This window comes from Corvus kubaryi, unplaced genomic scaffold (assembly GCF_017639235.1).
Source record: "Corvus kubaryi isolate FWS band 111438036 unplaced genomic scaffold, C.kubaryi_AGA036_p1.0 134, whole genome shotgun sequence".
Classification (NCBI taxonomy): Eukaryota; Metazoa; Chordata; class Aves; order Passeriformes; family Corvidae; genus Corvus; species Corvus kubaryi.
The window spans coordinates 8,495,250-8,512,802 of NW_024580668.1; the positions used below are offsets into that span (position 1 = coordinate 8,495,250).

Sequence of the window (17,553 nt, forward strand, 5' to 3'; positions counted from 1 at the left end):
GGAATAGGGTGGGTAACTCTGGATGCCTCTGCTGCTTCAAATTCTTCCAAACTGACATGGCTTTTTTGGAAAGTAAAATTCTGTAAGGCACATTTACTTTCCTTGAATTCTCCATCATCCCTCAATTTTTCACTGAAAAACCTCAGCTAAAACCAAACCACCGATGCCCAGAGCTGTTACTGACTGACAAATGTGCACAATCTGATGAAGGCCAGACAATTTGCTGCTTCATTTAAAGTTTTAGAGCAGTAAGTGAAAAAAGGAGAAAACTTATTTTAAAACTGGTAATTCTTGCAAAAGTCTAGAAAGGCAGAGGGGTTTTAGAGGGTCACTTTGTGCAGGACATGGAGTTTTGCTGCATCACATATTGAGATGTGATGGGTGAAAGGTGAAGGTTCTGTAGTAAATATTATCACTACTGGAATAGTGCCCTGGGCTCCCAAAGATGAGCTCTCTTCTTTTTTTCCCCCTAAGAGAAAGATTTTTTACTTTGTACTTTCTGTGCCCTCACCACAAACTCCCTCTCTGAAAGAAGTTGAAAGAAGAAAAATCTGTCAGTTCAGGTGCTTGTCTTTGAAAGGAAATAAAAATTCTCAGCAAGTGAAACCTCAAGACTGCAAGGAGCCAGGTGGCAGGAAAGGTTGTACCTCCCCTGACACAGGGGACCACAGTGCAATTAAGCACTGAAGGAACCAGAAATTCCCGCTGAACTCCTCAGGCACAGAAAAAGTTCTCTGCTTTCATCTGGCACAGAAACAAATTCTTCCTTTTTCAAGTGAAGGGGAAAAAAAAAAAAAGCCCACAGAAGTCTGCCCAGCAATGCCAGGTTGTTTTTTTTTTTTCCTCCAAATGCCTCCAAGCAGTGTTTTGATTCCAAGGTGCCCACAGCACAAACCCCACCTTGCTCACTCTGTACATGATCCATTCAGACTGTGTGTTCTGACTGCAAATGCCAACAGATTTTCATCATTGCTGTACAGCTGTTTCTCAGCTGCTGACAGCATTCTGCCAGCATCACTTTGCCTGCATTTTACCACATACTCAAAAGGATTTTTGCTTTGTGTAAGAGATAGCCAGGTCTAACCATGTCACCAGCAGGAAAAATTTCTTCCTCTTGGTCTGTTACACTGAAACTCTCATAGTTTCATCCTGCAGTATTCCTGAGCTTGAGCAGACCTCCTGCTCTGTCTGTGTGTACAACAGAGCTTCCTCAAGAACAGAGACCATTTTCAAAACCTCTGCTTTGGCTCATAGCTAATTGATGCCTGCCCCCATAGGATCTATGCTAATTTAGCTTAATAAAATTATTGAATAGCAAATATCTGGAGAAGCAGCAGCAATGTCCTCATTATTACATTTAGTAAACCTGCAAGAGGCCATCATTGTTAACTGCATATTTAGAAAGAAACTCCTGAACAGAATGGAGCTGTCAAAAGGATGCTTCCAATAAGCCACCTATGGTCCATTTCTTCGGGGTCAAAAATAAAAAGTTTCTGGGCCAAAACCCCCCGAGTTTGTAGACCACATGCAAATGATTAGAGAGAAAGATGTTAAATACAATAAGCAGCTACATACCTCCAGGTCATTAAAGAACAGATGTGTATCTGCAAGGTTGAAGATCATTTCTTCCATCATGAGACCTATCCTCACAGACGTTGTGGTGTCCTGTTGGGGGAAAATCAGGTTTTTTCCATTCACTTTGATTTTCTTTTTTGGGGATAGCCATGGGGGGTGGGAGACCTTAGACCAAACACAGGATCTACACATTCCTATTTCTTAAGATACATTTATTGAAGTACTTCCCAAGTGTATTTTAACATTGACATGACTTTCCCATCCTTTCTTTTGCTCTCCTAGATAAAGCAATTCTGTTCTTTGAAGGATGTCTGTGACTCACTCTGACCACTAACAGCCCACACACTTCAGATGATATAAAGATCCTTTAAACACCTGAAACTATGTAAGAATTGCTTCAGTAGGTTAGACAAAAATTGATTTCCAATACTACCATTAGTGAGTGGTTTGGGGGTAGTTACCAGCAACAGGGCACACAGAGGGTGATTCTTTCCTGACTTGTCCTTCAAATCAGCAATTCCATTCCCACTGAAGCTGTCTACTTATTTACCAGCATCAGCAGAGTTAAAACAGCCCCATCCTACCATGCAAACCCAATTATAACATGACAAAACCTTTGACTATTGCTGCTCAGGACAGCAGGCTTGCCGAGCCTCAACTGCAGTCCCAATGGCAGTTACACCCAAATAACCACATTGCTTAAAAATACAAACAAAATAAATTTTTTTAAAAAAGAAAAAAAAAAGGCAAGATAAGACACAACACATGGAAGTTCAAACTGCCTCCTGAAAGGGAAGGACATGATGCAGAAGCTCTGGCTGCCTGCAGCATTTTCAAACCATGCTTTTTTAACGACTGAATGTGAAGATGCACGTGCTGGCAGCTCTAAAATATCTTCTACACCTTCTGAACCTTTTCTGAAGAAAATTAATGTTTTTCCCAGCTGACACACCACAATGGCCTGTGAAAGGGCTGTCACTTCATTGCCTCACCAAGTCAGCAAGTCAACCATCCCTTCTGACCCCAAACAAGTGAAACAAACTTCTTCCTAAATCCACAGCAAGAGCACAGAAACACACTGATGCAGACAAAGTTATGAGCAGTACATTTTCTTATTCATTAAATACTTCAAAAACACAAGCTAAAATTATCTGTATTTAATTTGATAAACAGTCATAGCTCAAAAACATTGTGCCTGTTCAAACTGAACAACAACAGACAACTTGCAAAAAGCCCACATTCCCACAACAGAATTTTTTTTGTTGTTAGTTCATCTTCAATAGGTCAGGGATCTCTCATCTTGATGTGTAAATCTGCCTTGCTTTAGCATGGGGTGTGACTTCAGTAGAGGAAAACCACCCACTTAAGCATAGTCTCTACTCTAATTTCCTGCAGATTTCTGTGGAGTCCTGTTATTGTGTGACAGAACAGTAATGAATTGACTGAGGAGCTCTAACAGGGAGCACAATGTTGGGAGGGTGAGTACATCTCAATCAACCTTTGTGGCAGACGATGTTGACATGGATGGTGTACTACACACTAAGCTAATTATTACACATTCTTAGTGAAGTTCTCTTCAATTAGAGCAGAATGGCTGTGGTTTTAGCCATGTGTGTGACTCACAAGCACTGTGCCCATTACAGAGAAGCTCTGTCACTCATGTTTAAACACACTTGTTGCTGTCCCACAAACAAGGGCCCTGTCTCTGGGCAAAAAGTAAAAACTTCAACAGACTTGTCTTGAACATCTCTCATTTTAAGCCCCAAACCTGCTCCCCTGATGAGGCACAGGGACACAGGCCTAATCAGGGCATTTGACTGTGGCCCCATAGGAACAGCACTGAATCAAATTTTACTACCCAGGTGTAGTTACACGGGGGAACTGTTTTGAAGAAAATACGCTGCTAGGAAGAAATTATTTTGTAAAAGAGTTTTTAATGAAGCAATTTATTTTTATACATTTCAAGGATCATTAGCTTTTAAAACTCTTTCAGGAAATCTCATTGGTTGCTATCTGTCATTTATCCTGTAAGTTTCATTTTAGCCTTATTGGTATTAATCACTAATGGGGAGTAGGAAACATTTCCACAGTGGATGAAGTTACCTTCTCTTTAACTAAACAATATGTAAACCAAACTGCAGATGAGTGGGGGGGGGAAAAAAATCATTCTCTTGAGATACAGAACATGATGGAATGAAAACAAAACAGAAAAATGCACTTTACCACCCAGAGGGGAAGTTGTTTGGGGAAATGATTTGGCATCACTGCTTCCACAGTATGGACATTTCCTCCACAGCAAGGCACACTTCCAAGTCTTAAAGAGGCTGATGAAGTTATAAGGCCAACCAGCACTCCCAGTATGACAGAGGTGCCTAGAGGCACGAGGCCAGGACTCCTCCAGCAGTTATTTATTTGCATTACTGTAGCATCTAGAAGCACTAGTGCCAGACTTGAACCCCTCTGTGCCAGAGGCTGTACCCACCCTGAGGAAAGACACAGTTGCTACAGCTGTCAATTCAAGTAGGAATAAACAGGAAAATCAGGCTGACAGAAAAGCACCAAAATGAGATCAGTATATCCAAATTCTCTGCACAGTGTGTAAGTAATTGGAAAGAGGATCATGACATTTGTTTGAAGATGTTGATGGAGTGCTCTTCCTAAGCACAGAAATCCTGTGCCACTAAAGGACATCTCTGTGCTGCCAGTGGTGCCCTGGTGGACTGTTACTGCCTGTGCTGGAGCAGTGTGAGCTCAGCAGAGCAATGTAAAGTTACCAGGGATCCCTGCTAACGTCCTTCTGCAGGAAAAGTATGCCCAGGAGCCCTGGGAACAAGCTTCCTGACTAACAGAGCCAGCCAATGCTTCCTGATGCGTGTGAAGCCCAAGGACCACAGACAGCCTGAAATCAAATCTCCTCCAGGAACCACTTTTTACAGTGAAAACAGATTAATCTAAAAACTCAACCCTCACTGCTTGTTTAGTAACTTTAGAAGAGCGAGGTCCTCCCTCTGCTAACCTACGAGTCATGCTTTCACAAACAAGGACAATGAGAGGCAGGGGTAGAAAACAGGCAATAAACTCCTTTTGTAAATAAAACTTCCAGCAGCATGGTGTATCCCCACATGCCTCACCTCTGCCATGCTCTATTGGTGGAGTTTCCTTCAGGGTCAAAATTAAACAGCCCCACAAATTACTTTTAGTGCAAACCTCTGGTGCTGAGACCAAGCATTCCTGATCCTCCTATGCACAGCCTGAACAGCTTCTTCCAATGGCTGTGGGAGACAAACATCAGGAGGGAAGAGATCCTTCTGAATTATTCATTCCTGAATACAACCTTCTCAACACACCCTTCACTGCCACTTTTCAAGAACAGGAGTCACAGCTTCAGAGTTGCCCATTTCTCCTTAGGGCATACCTTGAGAGAACTGAGAGGTAAAAACCCCCCATTCCCTACTACTCCTTCATAAACAACAAGGGATCAAAACATACAAACATACAGAGAGTTAGGTAAGTCATTTCTCAACAATTTTCATCAGAAATGTGTTCCCTAAAGAGCATCCTTGCTCATCTTGTCTCTGCTGTTTCTGTCACCCCTGTGACTTTCAGCTAAGGCCTGATGGGTACTGCCTGCTGCTGGCAATGGCCACACCTTGTGAGCAAGGTCACTTCCACTGTAAGTGAAGCACTGACAACTCCCAGCTCCATATCCACTTGCTTTGGGCTACTTTTGCTGCCTGATCAGCACAAAGTCCTGCTAGAGGAAAACATGGGCAGCAGAAGCCTGTGGAACATGCTGTAAAGGAAGACAAAAGCATCCATTCAGCAAGAAGCACATTTTCTTTCATATCCCAAGCTCACATATTTGCTGCCAGTGTTGCTTTTAGTTTGGCCACTTGCATGCACTGTTTCTAACCCCTGAACTAGTTCTCTACATTTGAAGTGAACTGTGTTCTAAAAATTACAATTTGAGTTCAATTATGTCCTCCTAGTTAATAACACCTTGCCTTTAAATAAGATTAATTTCTGTTTTAGTTTTCATTTTTAACCTTCATTTCAAGTAATAATATGACAGAAGATTGCTAAAAGGAGCTTGTTGAACAGCCTTCAGTTTGTCTTAAAGACAATTTCCATGAAAACTGGAGGAGAGCAAAGAACAAATATTTCCCTATGACAGCAGTGGGAGGGTAGCTCTGCTCACACCACATGAAACTCCCGCTGCTCTGTATTTTAGCAGAGCAAAGGGAACGCAGAATGTGCATGCACACCCAAATTAGCTTTAGGCTACCAAATGTGGGCACAAATTGCTGTCAGGATGTTGCAACACGCACAGTGCTGGGTCCTAGACCCTCTTCCAGGAGCTGACGTGCACAGAAACCTTCACTGCTGTACCTTCACTGCTACAGGTACTGGCTCTACCTCCACAGAAGCCCTTGTGCATTGAGTCACACTCAAACTGCCCCACCAGCATCCTCCCCAAAGGCTCTGCACTAAAACCACCTTCCCACAGATCTGCTGGAACACGGAGATTGATTTTTCATACACTGCTTACACTTGCCCCAGAATATGCATTAAAAGGACATGTATTTGTTAACACCTGGAACTAATCCAAGCTGCATGTCCACAGCCAGCTCTCCCTTCCTGCACACTGTAATTTTGAAAGGAAGAGGGAAGCAGACTTATCTCTGGCAATCTCTCAAGTCCTAGTCACTCATGCCTCCAATCCTGGATCCAAAGCCCTCTCCAAGCCTCTGCCTTGCAGGTACCCTGTTCAGACTTGCAGGCCATTAGCAAAGGGGCAGAGCTGGCTCCTTTGAGACAGATAACAAATCTGCTTGTTGTCTGACTCTGCTTCTCTTTAGCAACGTGACAATTAACTCGACATTCAAATTGTTAGGGCAAAGTCCCTCTGAGCGTGGATCTTGGATTCAGACACCATCACCTCCCTTAAAAACCCTACCAGCATAAAGCCCTAGTATTTAAAACTAATCAGTCCTTTTAAATCCCTGCCAAATACCTGTTTATGCCGTGAGCAAATAATTACTTTTCTACAAGGAAGAAAGTATTAATTAAGAGTATTCTTCAGACTCCTATTCTATAGGGTTTATCTGCCACAGGTGTCAGCCAGAGGTGAGAGACGGATTAGTATACAATCAAGGGCCTTCCAAGTTAAATCTCCTCCTTGTGGTTATCTGTTAATAACAAAGTTGTCACCAAAAGAAAGAATTTAATAGTTTTAATTGGGTTTAATTACTTGGAAACGCCTGGAAAATGGACCAGCTTGGTTGTAGCATAAAAAAAAAAAAATCAAAAAAATCAAAGACACAAATACCAGGGCCACATGTTTGAACAAAAAAAGTCTGTGAGAATAATGTAACATTTTATACCTTGATCAAAATTTGAGACATGAACAAAACTTTCCCATAATAATGGGAAATTACCCATGTGTACAAGTTCTAGTTCAAGTAAATCCATGTCTTTTTCAGGAAGAAACCACATTTCACTCCTTTACTAACTACACCTAAGTAGCTTAGCTTGCAATTTTATCTCTTTAACAACACAGGCTACAACCAGACTGAGCCTTTCAGAGCTTTCCCAGGGAGAGTGGGTATTTGTGAGAAAAGTTGTTTAAAGTAACGAAAGTAGTTAGGAGCTAAAAGCCATTTTCAGAAGTGACTTACTTAAGGGACTACACTTCGGGCTTTTTTGAAAAGGATCATCCCTTTTCAAACAGAACCTCTCAGTTTCTCAGGGTCCAAACTTTTTCCCACCAAAATAAAGACACTGTTTACCTAAACATTGATCCATCCAGGTTTATTAGACAATCTACTGAATTTAAATGAACAGTGTCAACAGACAGCACAGTGTGACCTTGTGAGAAGTCCATGATAGATGGAGAGCAAATGTAACTGAATCCCTTTTCTTCAGGTAACTTTTCATATTCACCCTTACTGTGATTTAAGGGGTACTTCAAAGTATTCTTACTGGGTACTGAAGGACTCCTTTTACTGTCATGTGTCTCTTCACATAGGGCTGGAAACTATTCTAATAAGCAAATGGGCACACAGGCCACTAAATCCTCACATTTAAGGGCACACGGAGGTTGAAAAGGCCCTCCTCCCTCTCCAAAGGAACTATGCTTAGGGACAGGCAGCAAAGACCACACTAATTGATCCAGTGTCTGAACCCATCAAATCTGAAGTGGATTCCAGTCCTGTGGGAATACTGTACTTAAATACAGGTTAAAAGCTGGGTCATGATGCTTGAGGATAAATGGGAATTATTTTCATTTAGTAATACAAAAGGTTCATGACCAAAAACCTACAAATAATTTCTTTTTACTATTCATGGCATGCATTTCAGAAAAGGGAGTGGAATTTAAACCAAATTAATCTTCATTTCCTTCCCCTCAACACAGGAAAGTCACTGTATTTCTATATGAAAGCCCTTGATAGCCCTGTGAAAAATACCCAACTTCTGGAAAGCTTGGTGGAAACACATCATGGAGTGTAATCCTCAGCACAATGACATATTTTGCACATGCAGCTGCCTAAAACAAGCCATGTCCCTTTGGTTTTTCAAACCTTTCCCCTTGAAGTTGCAGCCCTGATTCAGCCATACTGTAAAGCAGGTTCCCTTTCCTCAAGCCTGTTTAACAACCCAGCATCGTTTCTGATATGTATTTTATGTCAAAAATAATCCTTTAATAGTTCCAAAATGCCACATGTGCACTTTGCTCAGAACTCCCCCTGCTCTCCTAAGCTCCAGTACAAGAGGTTACATCTACAGGAGCTCAGAGCATCTCCTGTGCCCACCTCCAACCTGCTGGGGCATCTGGTTTTGCTGTTCCTGCTGCTGCTTCTCATCAAGCAGTACAGATGATAAACACAGATGTTTGCTCCCGAAATACACATTTGAAACAATCAAATGGCTGGAATTATTTACTCCCTTCTCTCCCATAATGAACTAAATAATTGATATAGCAGCATGTCTAAAGTAACAGACTTCTTTATTACCTGCAGTGATTGAATGCTTTTTTAATTTAACTTAAAAAGGCATTAAACACAAGGTTTAGCCTCCAGTGGGTAAAAAAATCTCCAACTTCCTCAGAAAATCCTTTCCAAATTGTATTCATCTTGACTTAATCCATGATCTACTGAGTGAATTAGGCTCTATTTGTTTTCAAAATCTATTTTATGGAGTTCCAAGGACTGTGTTTTCCTTAGGAAGGGCTTACTCTGCCTTTCTGACCAGGATGCCTGCTAGCAGCCCTCAGCACAGGCCTCTGCAGGTTTTTAATGTCCCAAGGTGCCCCACACATATGACTAACAAAATGTAAATAAACACAGCTGAGCCAGTAAGAAATTGGAAGGTTTTCTCATTAAAGAAATAAAATAAACAGATGTCCTTAAGCACTTTGGCTCATGTTTGTCAAAGGAATGGAAAACTCTCAGATGTTTGAACAGCAGTCCTGATATAAGGCCACATCTCAAGCAAGAGGAGAAGAAAAAAAGCGATGCCCTGGCACTTAGAATTAACTAATAGTTCTCAAGGGAGGCCGCTTTTGATTTGAACCTTAGCAACTTCTACAAATAGTTTTTAACAGCCGAGCAATAAAATGGGGTTTTATTCCTTCTCAGTTTGTAAAGTAGTAAAGGACAGACCCGGCCATTAGGAGCATGAATCACCAGCAGATTTGATTAAATCCCCATGGTGTTTCAATCAGGTCCTGGCTTTAGGGTCCTGTGAGAGAACAAAGCAGGGAAAAGCACAAGCTACTTGAAGCATTCAGTGAAAGCAGGGAAGGGGAAAAAAAAAGAAATTAGAAAATCAAACCTAGGATTTTACAAGGATCTCGAGTAGAGCCAAGGAGGAACTTTTCAATGACTTTTTTTTTTTTTAATTGGAAATTATAATTCATTTAAAGGAAAACTTTTTATAAGAATACGTAACAGCCAGCAAAACTTTTGAGGAATAAAGCTTCTTAGATCCACAACATCATTTTTGGTGAGAACAAGACAGTGCAGTTCACAGCCAGCATACAGCAGCTATAACATTTGTTTCAATACTAGAAAATCATATTTATGTCCTGTCCTCAACAGGGTCAAGCAGAAACTTTTGCTACTCTGTCCTGAGGTCCCGCTATCATTGGTGGACCCTCTCCTAGGTCACTGCAAGTCTCTCATCAGAGGGGCAAAGCCCATGTCTGCACACGCTGGAAACCTGAGTGCCTCACCCACACCTGTCTGCTTACAACTCCAGTAAACCTCATGCTGCCACTCCTGAAACACAAAAGCATTAAAAAACCATGGCTGTCACAGAAAACTCTACTTCAAAGAAGTAACTATGGGTCACACTGCAAGGCCTCACTGAATGCAGAGTGGCTGCTCCAGGGAAAGCAACCACACATTCCCAGCTCCCAGGGACACAGAGTAACACAGGGGATTCTAAACACCTTTCACTTAAAGTTAACCAACATCTAGAGCATGACTTTGTGTGACTCTGATTTAAAACTGGGACATAATATGCTTTGTAATTTTTTGCAGTATATTTTTTCTTATTTTGAGCTAATTCCAAATGCTGAACAATCTCAATAATTGTATGATTCTTACAGGGAATTTTATAGATCTGAACTCCCAGATATCAGCAGACACTGTCAAAGTTCTGATAAAGATCCAACGCAATTCAAGGATTCAGACAGTCCTATGTGTTCAAATCTCTAAGTCCAGACTAAGATAAAATCCGTCATTTGATTCCAGGATTTTGGAGTATCTTGCATGTAAAGACGAATTTTACCTCCAGGTTCTACTTTACTCACAAGTCATTTGGACACTACAATCCCAAGAAGTGATGCAACACAGAACAAGAATACACATCCTTGGAACAATACAAAATACTGAGAAAAGGTATTGGCTTCACAGAGCTCCCTCAAGGTAGAGAAAACAACACACCCAGTGCTCCCTTTCTTGATACCAGTCCTTTGAAAACATGCACTGAAGCATTAACCATTAATAACATGACTTTTTTGTGAGTTCTTTCTCCTCTTTTTTTTTTTCCCCCTCATTTTTTGGACAGCTCCCTGTTGCTGCCATCACCAAGGAAGGGGCAACACACACAACCACTTGCAATTAAGTAGCTTAAGAACACAGGAGTTTAGACCCAAACCTCTGAAGCTGTAGTTGGTGTTCCTCCTCCCATCCCTCAAGAAAAATCACCCCAGAAAGAGGTGTTACTCTTCAGCTTGAACAACTTTACAGACTAATTCTTTGAGCACCTGCAGCTCCACCAGTGCAACAGACAGGATGATACTGGGACATAAATGTTGGCCAAGAGAATGGCCAAGATCACATAAACTGACACCTTTTCTGAAGGAAGACACAGTGAACCAAGATCTCCATGTATGAGATTTAATTATAAGCATATGCATGTCTAATTACAGGCATGTGAATCTTTCATGGAGAATTTTGGGTTTGATACTCAATTTACTTTGAGGTTAACACTTCTTATGCTATTGAAGTAAGATTCTGAAACTCTTAACCTCTGGCTGCTTCACTTGTACTTGATAGTTTTGAATTGTGCTCCTATTTTAACAGTTCCCAGGACAGCCTCTCTGAGTGTGCTGTATTTCCCTCTTGGTTTAAGGTCTGTTCCACAGCCCACCAAAGCCTCTAGTTGTCTTTGGATCAAGCCACTAGCCTATAATACTTTTATAACACAACCATTTCCCTTATAGCAGAGTCCTGAGGAATTTAATACTGATAAAACAAATGAAGGACTGCAAAGAAAAAAGTCCTTCTAGAGAAGTTTCTCAAGGAACCTGTTGTAATTTCATAGAAAAAGTGATTCATTCTTTCAAAAAAATATTCCTGTTTATATCATTCTCTAAATTAGTATAAAGGAGACAGCCAACAAAAGCCCCCACACAGCAGGTTCCAACTCTACACCCCCTAAATATGTGCAGGAGGCATCAGGTGAAGGCATCTGCTTCAGAGGTTCTGTACTAGGACAAAGTCAGCCCTTTAAGGGAATTCTCCACATAAATACAGCAGCCCCTACCCAAGGCTAAGTTTGACCACAGAGCAGATCTGCACAGCCTAAGTTTGTTTCCTGATCCTGCCTAATTCTTTGTGGGGTTTGTAGGCAGTAGGTTTGAGCTCACACACGTACGCCTCGTGCATTATGTTCTCTGGGAAAAGTAACCACTTCAATTCCCTTGTACAACAGGGGTCTGAATAAATCCCTGCCTGGAAACACGTGCTTGGTTTTCAGAGGGTGCTGTTAGAAGTGTTAGCAGCATTCCAAGTGCTGCAGTAGACTTCCACACCACAAACACCATTTTATATCCTTTATAACTGTGCACATCTAACAGTGAACAATAAATCTATCTTACTAATTACACATTCAGCTTGTTATAACCATCGTAAAAAAGTACAGCTGGTAAAGCCATGAAATGATGTCAAATCATATTTCTGCCTTCTGGAGAGAAGCTGGGTTATTTTCCAGTCTCCTGATGAAGCTGAGTGCTCAAAGCCATGTGTGGAAACAGCTGCCCACTAGGTCATCCACCTTTAATTAGGTAATGAGATTGTCTTTTTTTCTACCCACTTAAAAGTGTTTGACATTCTGTAATTCAAAGTGACTTAGGTGTTTATCATAAAAAGCTGCCTCTGGAAGAAATTGAAGCACATGGTACTAAATCCAAAAGCCAGTGTTTTCTCCTTAGCAGCCAAGTTCAGGCTGTTCAGCCACAGACAGCTACCTAAAAAAATGAAATTGCCTGTATTTCAAAGAGGGTATCTAAAGTATGGTTAGCTAGATATGCTTCTGAAACCCCATTAGGAATGTGAGCTTCAGCAGCTCTGTGAGAAGCACAGCCAGTTCTTCATGGCAACCTGGACTGATGAACACAAAACCTCTCTTAAAAAATTGTCTGAGATTCATAAGAAAACTCTGGTCTAACAAAAGAAGTGTTAGCTCATTCAGGCTGGAGTTAATGCTGTCTGGCTGCTGGATGCTCTTTCTTGCAGAAGACAGACACTGGAAGAACATCCCAGCAAGCAGCAGCTGAAGCTTTGGGAAAACAAGGGGCTACTTGCAACATGAAAGGGAGGAAAATGAAATTTTCACATGTTCGGAGGAAATACTGCAGGACACATTTATACAAATATGTCTGAATAAAAGGGGCAGCATCTGTTTGAAAAGCTGTCTCATTAGCTGCCCCCACAGTTCCCGACGCAATTTGGCTGGACAAGCAGTAATGCTAAAAAAATTAAATTTTACCTTCCCATATCTGGATGCAAAGGTTCCCGTGAGTAAGGAGTGAAAAATAATTATCGTCTCATCCAAATCCCACACAAACACACGCTGTGATGACAGATGGGGTGGAAAAAAGAAATATAGTTACATATTAAGCAACTGCAAGAACAGGTTCAGTCAGGAAATATGTCCTCTTGGACTAGAGATTTTTAAGATCTCAAGCCATTTGGAGCACTGACTGTGGATGTTTTGTGAAAACAGGCAAAATGAAACATCAAGAATTTTGGAACTACATGTGTGCTGGCCATCCCAAGAGCCTGCTCTCCTAACAACCACAGAAATCCCTCATTGCCTGTCAAGTCAGGGGAACAAGACATCAGACTTACAAAAAGCCCAAAGGGAAAAAGAAAGGGTACATATGAAGAATAGCTTGAGATGTTGATAACACAGAAATTGAGCAATTGTTTTGACTACTTGTGTCTGCAGGTTCCAGTTGTATTACTAATTCTGTTCTGTCTCTGGGATTTGCTAACACAGGCAACTGTTCATCTTTGCTGGATTTACCAAAGGAATATAAATTAAAGTTATTACCTCAATCTCACTGTCAGCAGTAGGGGAAGGATCGTTGCTTCTTTTTGACCGGGCTCGTACCTTGCCATCTGACCCTCTGTGATGTCTCTCTGTCTCTACATCTTTTGCTGGTGTTGTTGAATATTCCCCTATTAGGAAAAAGAAATCCCATTGTAAACTTAAATTTTGCATTGTGTCATTGTAATTAGAGCACGAAACCTTTTCTTGAAAAGCAACAGAAACACTGTGAAAACACCGTGAGAAAATCTTACTCTTTTCACATTAATAGCTATCAGTGTTAGAGAAATAAGTTTTAAATCCTAAGATTTCTTAAAACAATTTCAAAAAATCACCAAAATCGCATATATAACATTTTAAAAAGGACATGTCACTTCAAAAAACCTTACCAAAATTTTCATTGAAAAGAAAAAACTTTTGGAATTTTACTCCCTCCCATTCTTTTCAAAGACAGAAATTAGAAAGGCAATAGAAACAGAATCCAAGACCAATTACACTTCTGAAAATTTTAAAAATTCTTTCTGTTTTTGTTTTTTAAATTTGATGAATGTTCATGATTAAAAATACACTTTCGACTTTTATTTAAAAATACAGAACTAACCTGTTGAGCCTTACCCCATTTCTGAGAGGATAGTATTTTAGAAATAACTGAGATGAGACAGTTAAAAGTAAACTTCCTATGTATAAAGTATCTGTTTTGATTGGCTTGAGTTTCATAGACCTGTCTGGGTTTCACTTACCTTAGATTACAAATCCTTTTCAAACACATTTTTCTTTACACCTTGCTAAGTTGTGGCCTCTGCAACTCCCTAGAATAACCATACTCTTCTTCAGAGAAGCTGGGATTGTGCTTAACAAGCCTTTTTGAAATCATCCTTTCTCAAAAAGGCTGAGATAAGATCTAAGGAACAGAAAATCCTCCAACTGCTTTTAGAGCAGTCTGCGATCACTTCTTTTTAAAAAACAATACTAGTTTATTTTTCTTTTCGAGCAACCACAGATGTTCAGATTTGTTTGGTAAGTCAGCAGACCTTCAGTGGGTGTGCACTGTGATCATCCACAAATTGTGTGGTGTTTTATATAAATGTTATTGCACACCAATGAAAACTAGTAGGGAAGTGATATCTGAAGACTGCTCTTGAACAGGACACTGGGGGATAATCCACCAGTAATTCCATAAACTACTTAGCTTTAAAACTTTAAAAATTAAGCATTCAAAGAGAGGCCACAAATTTTGAAGCTTTTTTTTTTCCTGTGGAATTCATCTTGAACTTTCAATTTAGACACACAGTTCGTGTAGATTTTTTAGAGAGGGACTTTCTCTTGATGTACTTGTTTATGAATGCACACATTAAATGTTGTTGTAAGAGGTGAATACAATCCTTGACAGACATATGGGCTAAAAAGTCATCAGACACTGAGGAAACAGAGAATTTTTCAGAGCATGGCTGTTTGTTTCACTGCTACCCATGTCAGCCCTCAGTACTGATCTGGGGTTGGCATGACATTGTCCTATCCATCTGTACTACCTTAGAGGAGATCAAACCCCATATACTCAGGAAAACAACATAGGATGGTTTTAGAGACCTTGGATATTCCAATCTCTTCCCAAACCCCTGTGTAAGAACCGTTAAGTGCTAGAAAATCTGAGCTATCCATGTAAATAGATATTTTTAAAAAAACCCCAACAAGAAGGTTGTAGTGTTTATGTCTCCAGATGGCTGAGGCTGCCAGCCTGGGAACACATGAGCTGCACCTACCAGAGAGCGATTCTGTGCTCTGGCTGGTGATGTTGTGGGAAGACTCCTGCAGGGAGTAGGTGGAGGTGGGGATGGCCGAGGGGCTGATGCTGTTTGCAGACACGTACGGGGGGTTGTAGGAGGAGCTGTAATACTGCGAGTACTGGCTCTGGGGGAAGCTGGGATACGATGAATATTCCTTGGAGGAAAGAAAAGAAACATCTAACTCACATGTACCTGGTTTTATCTTACAAACAAGTAAGCCACCACAAAAGCAGGGTTACTTGTGCATGCAGCAAGTCATGGCTCAGGAATACTTCACTAAAGAACTGCATTTCATTCACTTATGACATTACATTTCTGCTTCTCCCAAATATACTCCTATTTTATTATGACTGACTGACCAACAAGAGGTCAGAAATCTGGCAAATTCTGATTTTTTTTATAGGATTTTAGTTATCAGTGCTGACACATTTTGTATTACAGAGTTTAACAATTTTATGTAAGTAGAGCAGCTTTCTGAAAAAGGCCATGATGGAACACACAATCTTTGTAAACAACAAAATACCTAAGAAATTGCAAGAACAGAATGAATAGCTGTGTGAGGGAAGGAGCAAAACTGGCTGCATTTTTCCATGATCAGCAACATTTTCTGATCAGCTGTTAGGCTAAACAAATGAAAAGAAAGTAGCAATTTTTTTGCAGCAATGCTCACAACAAAGTCTGCCCAACTATCTCACAATAAATAAATCCCTGAGTGATCTTCCCTACCTTCAGAAAAATGAACTAAAAATACGAGGTGCAAGTGACCTTGGGGAGCTGAGGTATCACAAAACTCTTTGTCTTGATTTTAAGGCTCCCAAAGGAACCCTATACCATTATCCTTGTATGTTTTGTGGGTTTACTGTGAAAAGCAGGACACTGGAAAACATTATAAAACATATCTCTGAAAGCATAAAAGATTTTATTTGTTTTTTTGTTTTAAGTGCAAATCCTGTCCTTGTCCACTGATTTGCTTTTCCAGATAGAGAACTGTGTTCATGCTCTGGGCATTGTCTTTCAGCAGAAGGCTTCTATTTCCTCAGAAATTATAATTAGTCTCTGGTATTAAATAAAATTAAATAATAAATAGTCTTTCGAAAGACTAAAAGCACTTTCCTCCTTAACAGCTTACATCTTTGTCTGTGACAGCTATTTCATTAACTTTCAGTCACCAGGGAGCTCTCAAGAACAAAGACTCAAATTGTCATAAGAACAATTAGACTGTAAAAGAAATGAGATAATTTCACTGTTTTCTCCTTCAGAATATTACAAAATAATGAAAAAAGCCCAACTTTTCCCCCTTTTTAGGTATCCTCCATATGTCAAATGCACTTCTACCAGCGAATGCTGATGTTTGAAGCCCAAACTGAAGCAACAAAGAAATTGCCCACTGTTGTCATTAAAAATACAAGTCAACAATCACCCTACAAAGAAGGAACTGAAATTATTGGCCAACCAGAGTGCATTTTCTGGGACAGTGTACTCATTTGTTTGGTCCACACACGAAGAGCCATTTGCTACTGAGAAACATCTGCCTCGTGTGTATGCGCCTGCTGTTTATTTATACACACACTTCTATCAAGGTATCTGAGGCATGGAGCCCATGGACAGGTGTGTTCCTAAAGAGGGAAGTGCACAGACAGCTCAGATGCCTCCATATCCACCAGGGCCTGCCAATGCCTCTTTCAGATTGTTCACATTTATTTCACAGTGCCAAGGCAGCAGATGACAGGATTCTAGAGGCCATCCCCCCTGGAGAGGATGCACAACATATCTAGGAGTTGTGAGATGGCAGAAGAATGATGAAACTCTTGGCACTGCTACAGCAGCAAGTCCAAGACTGCCAGGGCATCCTCCTCCTGGAAGGACTGCACTCTGTGTGTGTGTACTAAGACACATCTTAAAATTAATCAAGATGTCTTAAGTCCAGCAAACAGACCCACGGAGCAGAGCAGAATGGTGCTCACCAAAACACAAAGCAATACCTTCCTCAAATATATATGAACACTAAAATAATCTCTCTGATCTATAAATCTTCCAATTGTTCAAAATAAGTGACAAGGTTGCCAATAACAGACGCTGAACCATACCTGATGCACAGCACTGAATCCTGCAGAATTTGTCAGGCCATTGGCTCCCTGGTAAATCCCTGTTGTGCCTAAGGGAAAGAATATCACACTCATAAGGTAACACCAGCAATCAAAATAACAGGGTATATTAATATGAATAATTTCCAACAGGAAGTAAAGTACCAGCTCACCAGAAAAAAGTAAGGTACAAATCTGAGGCTGTAAAGACTGTGGGCTGTTAGTGGGGCTTACTGACTGAAAGGCATTCATTACATAAACTAAAACAT

General features: G+C 40.6%; 1 protein-coding gene across 3 annotated transcripts in view; it reads right to left on the reverse strand.

Annotated features, from left to right (window-relative positions):
* Positions 1-17,553, reverse strand: part of EYA2 (EYA transcriptional coactivator and phosphatase 2) — an 84,976-nt gene that overhangs the window by 11,710 nt on the left and 55,713 nt on the right. For all 3 annotated transcript variants that reach the window (XM_042049420.1, XM_042049401.1, XM_042049412.1), the window contains 5 exons: positions 17,288-17,355; positions 15,177-15,354; positions 13,420-13,547; positions 12,853-12,936; positions 1,576-1,665 (listed from right to left, as the gene is read on the reverse strand). In XM_042049420.1, the coding sequence (XP_041905354.1) occupies positions 1,576-1,665; positions 12,853-12,936; positions 13,420-13,547; positions 15,177-15,354; positions 17,288-17,355 (548 nt within the window). The remainder of the gene's footprint in view (positions 1-1,575; positions 1,666-12,852; positions 12,937-13,419; positions 13,548-15,176; positions 15,355-17,287; positions 17,356-17,553) is intronic.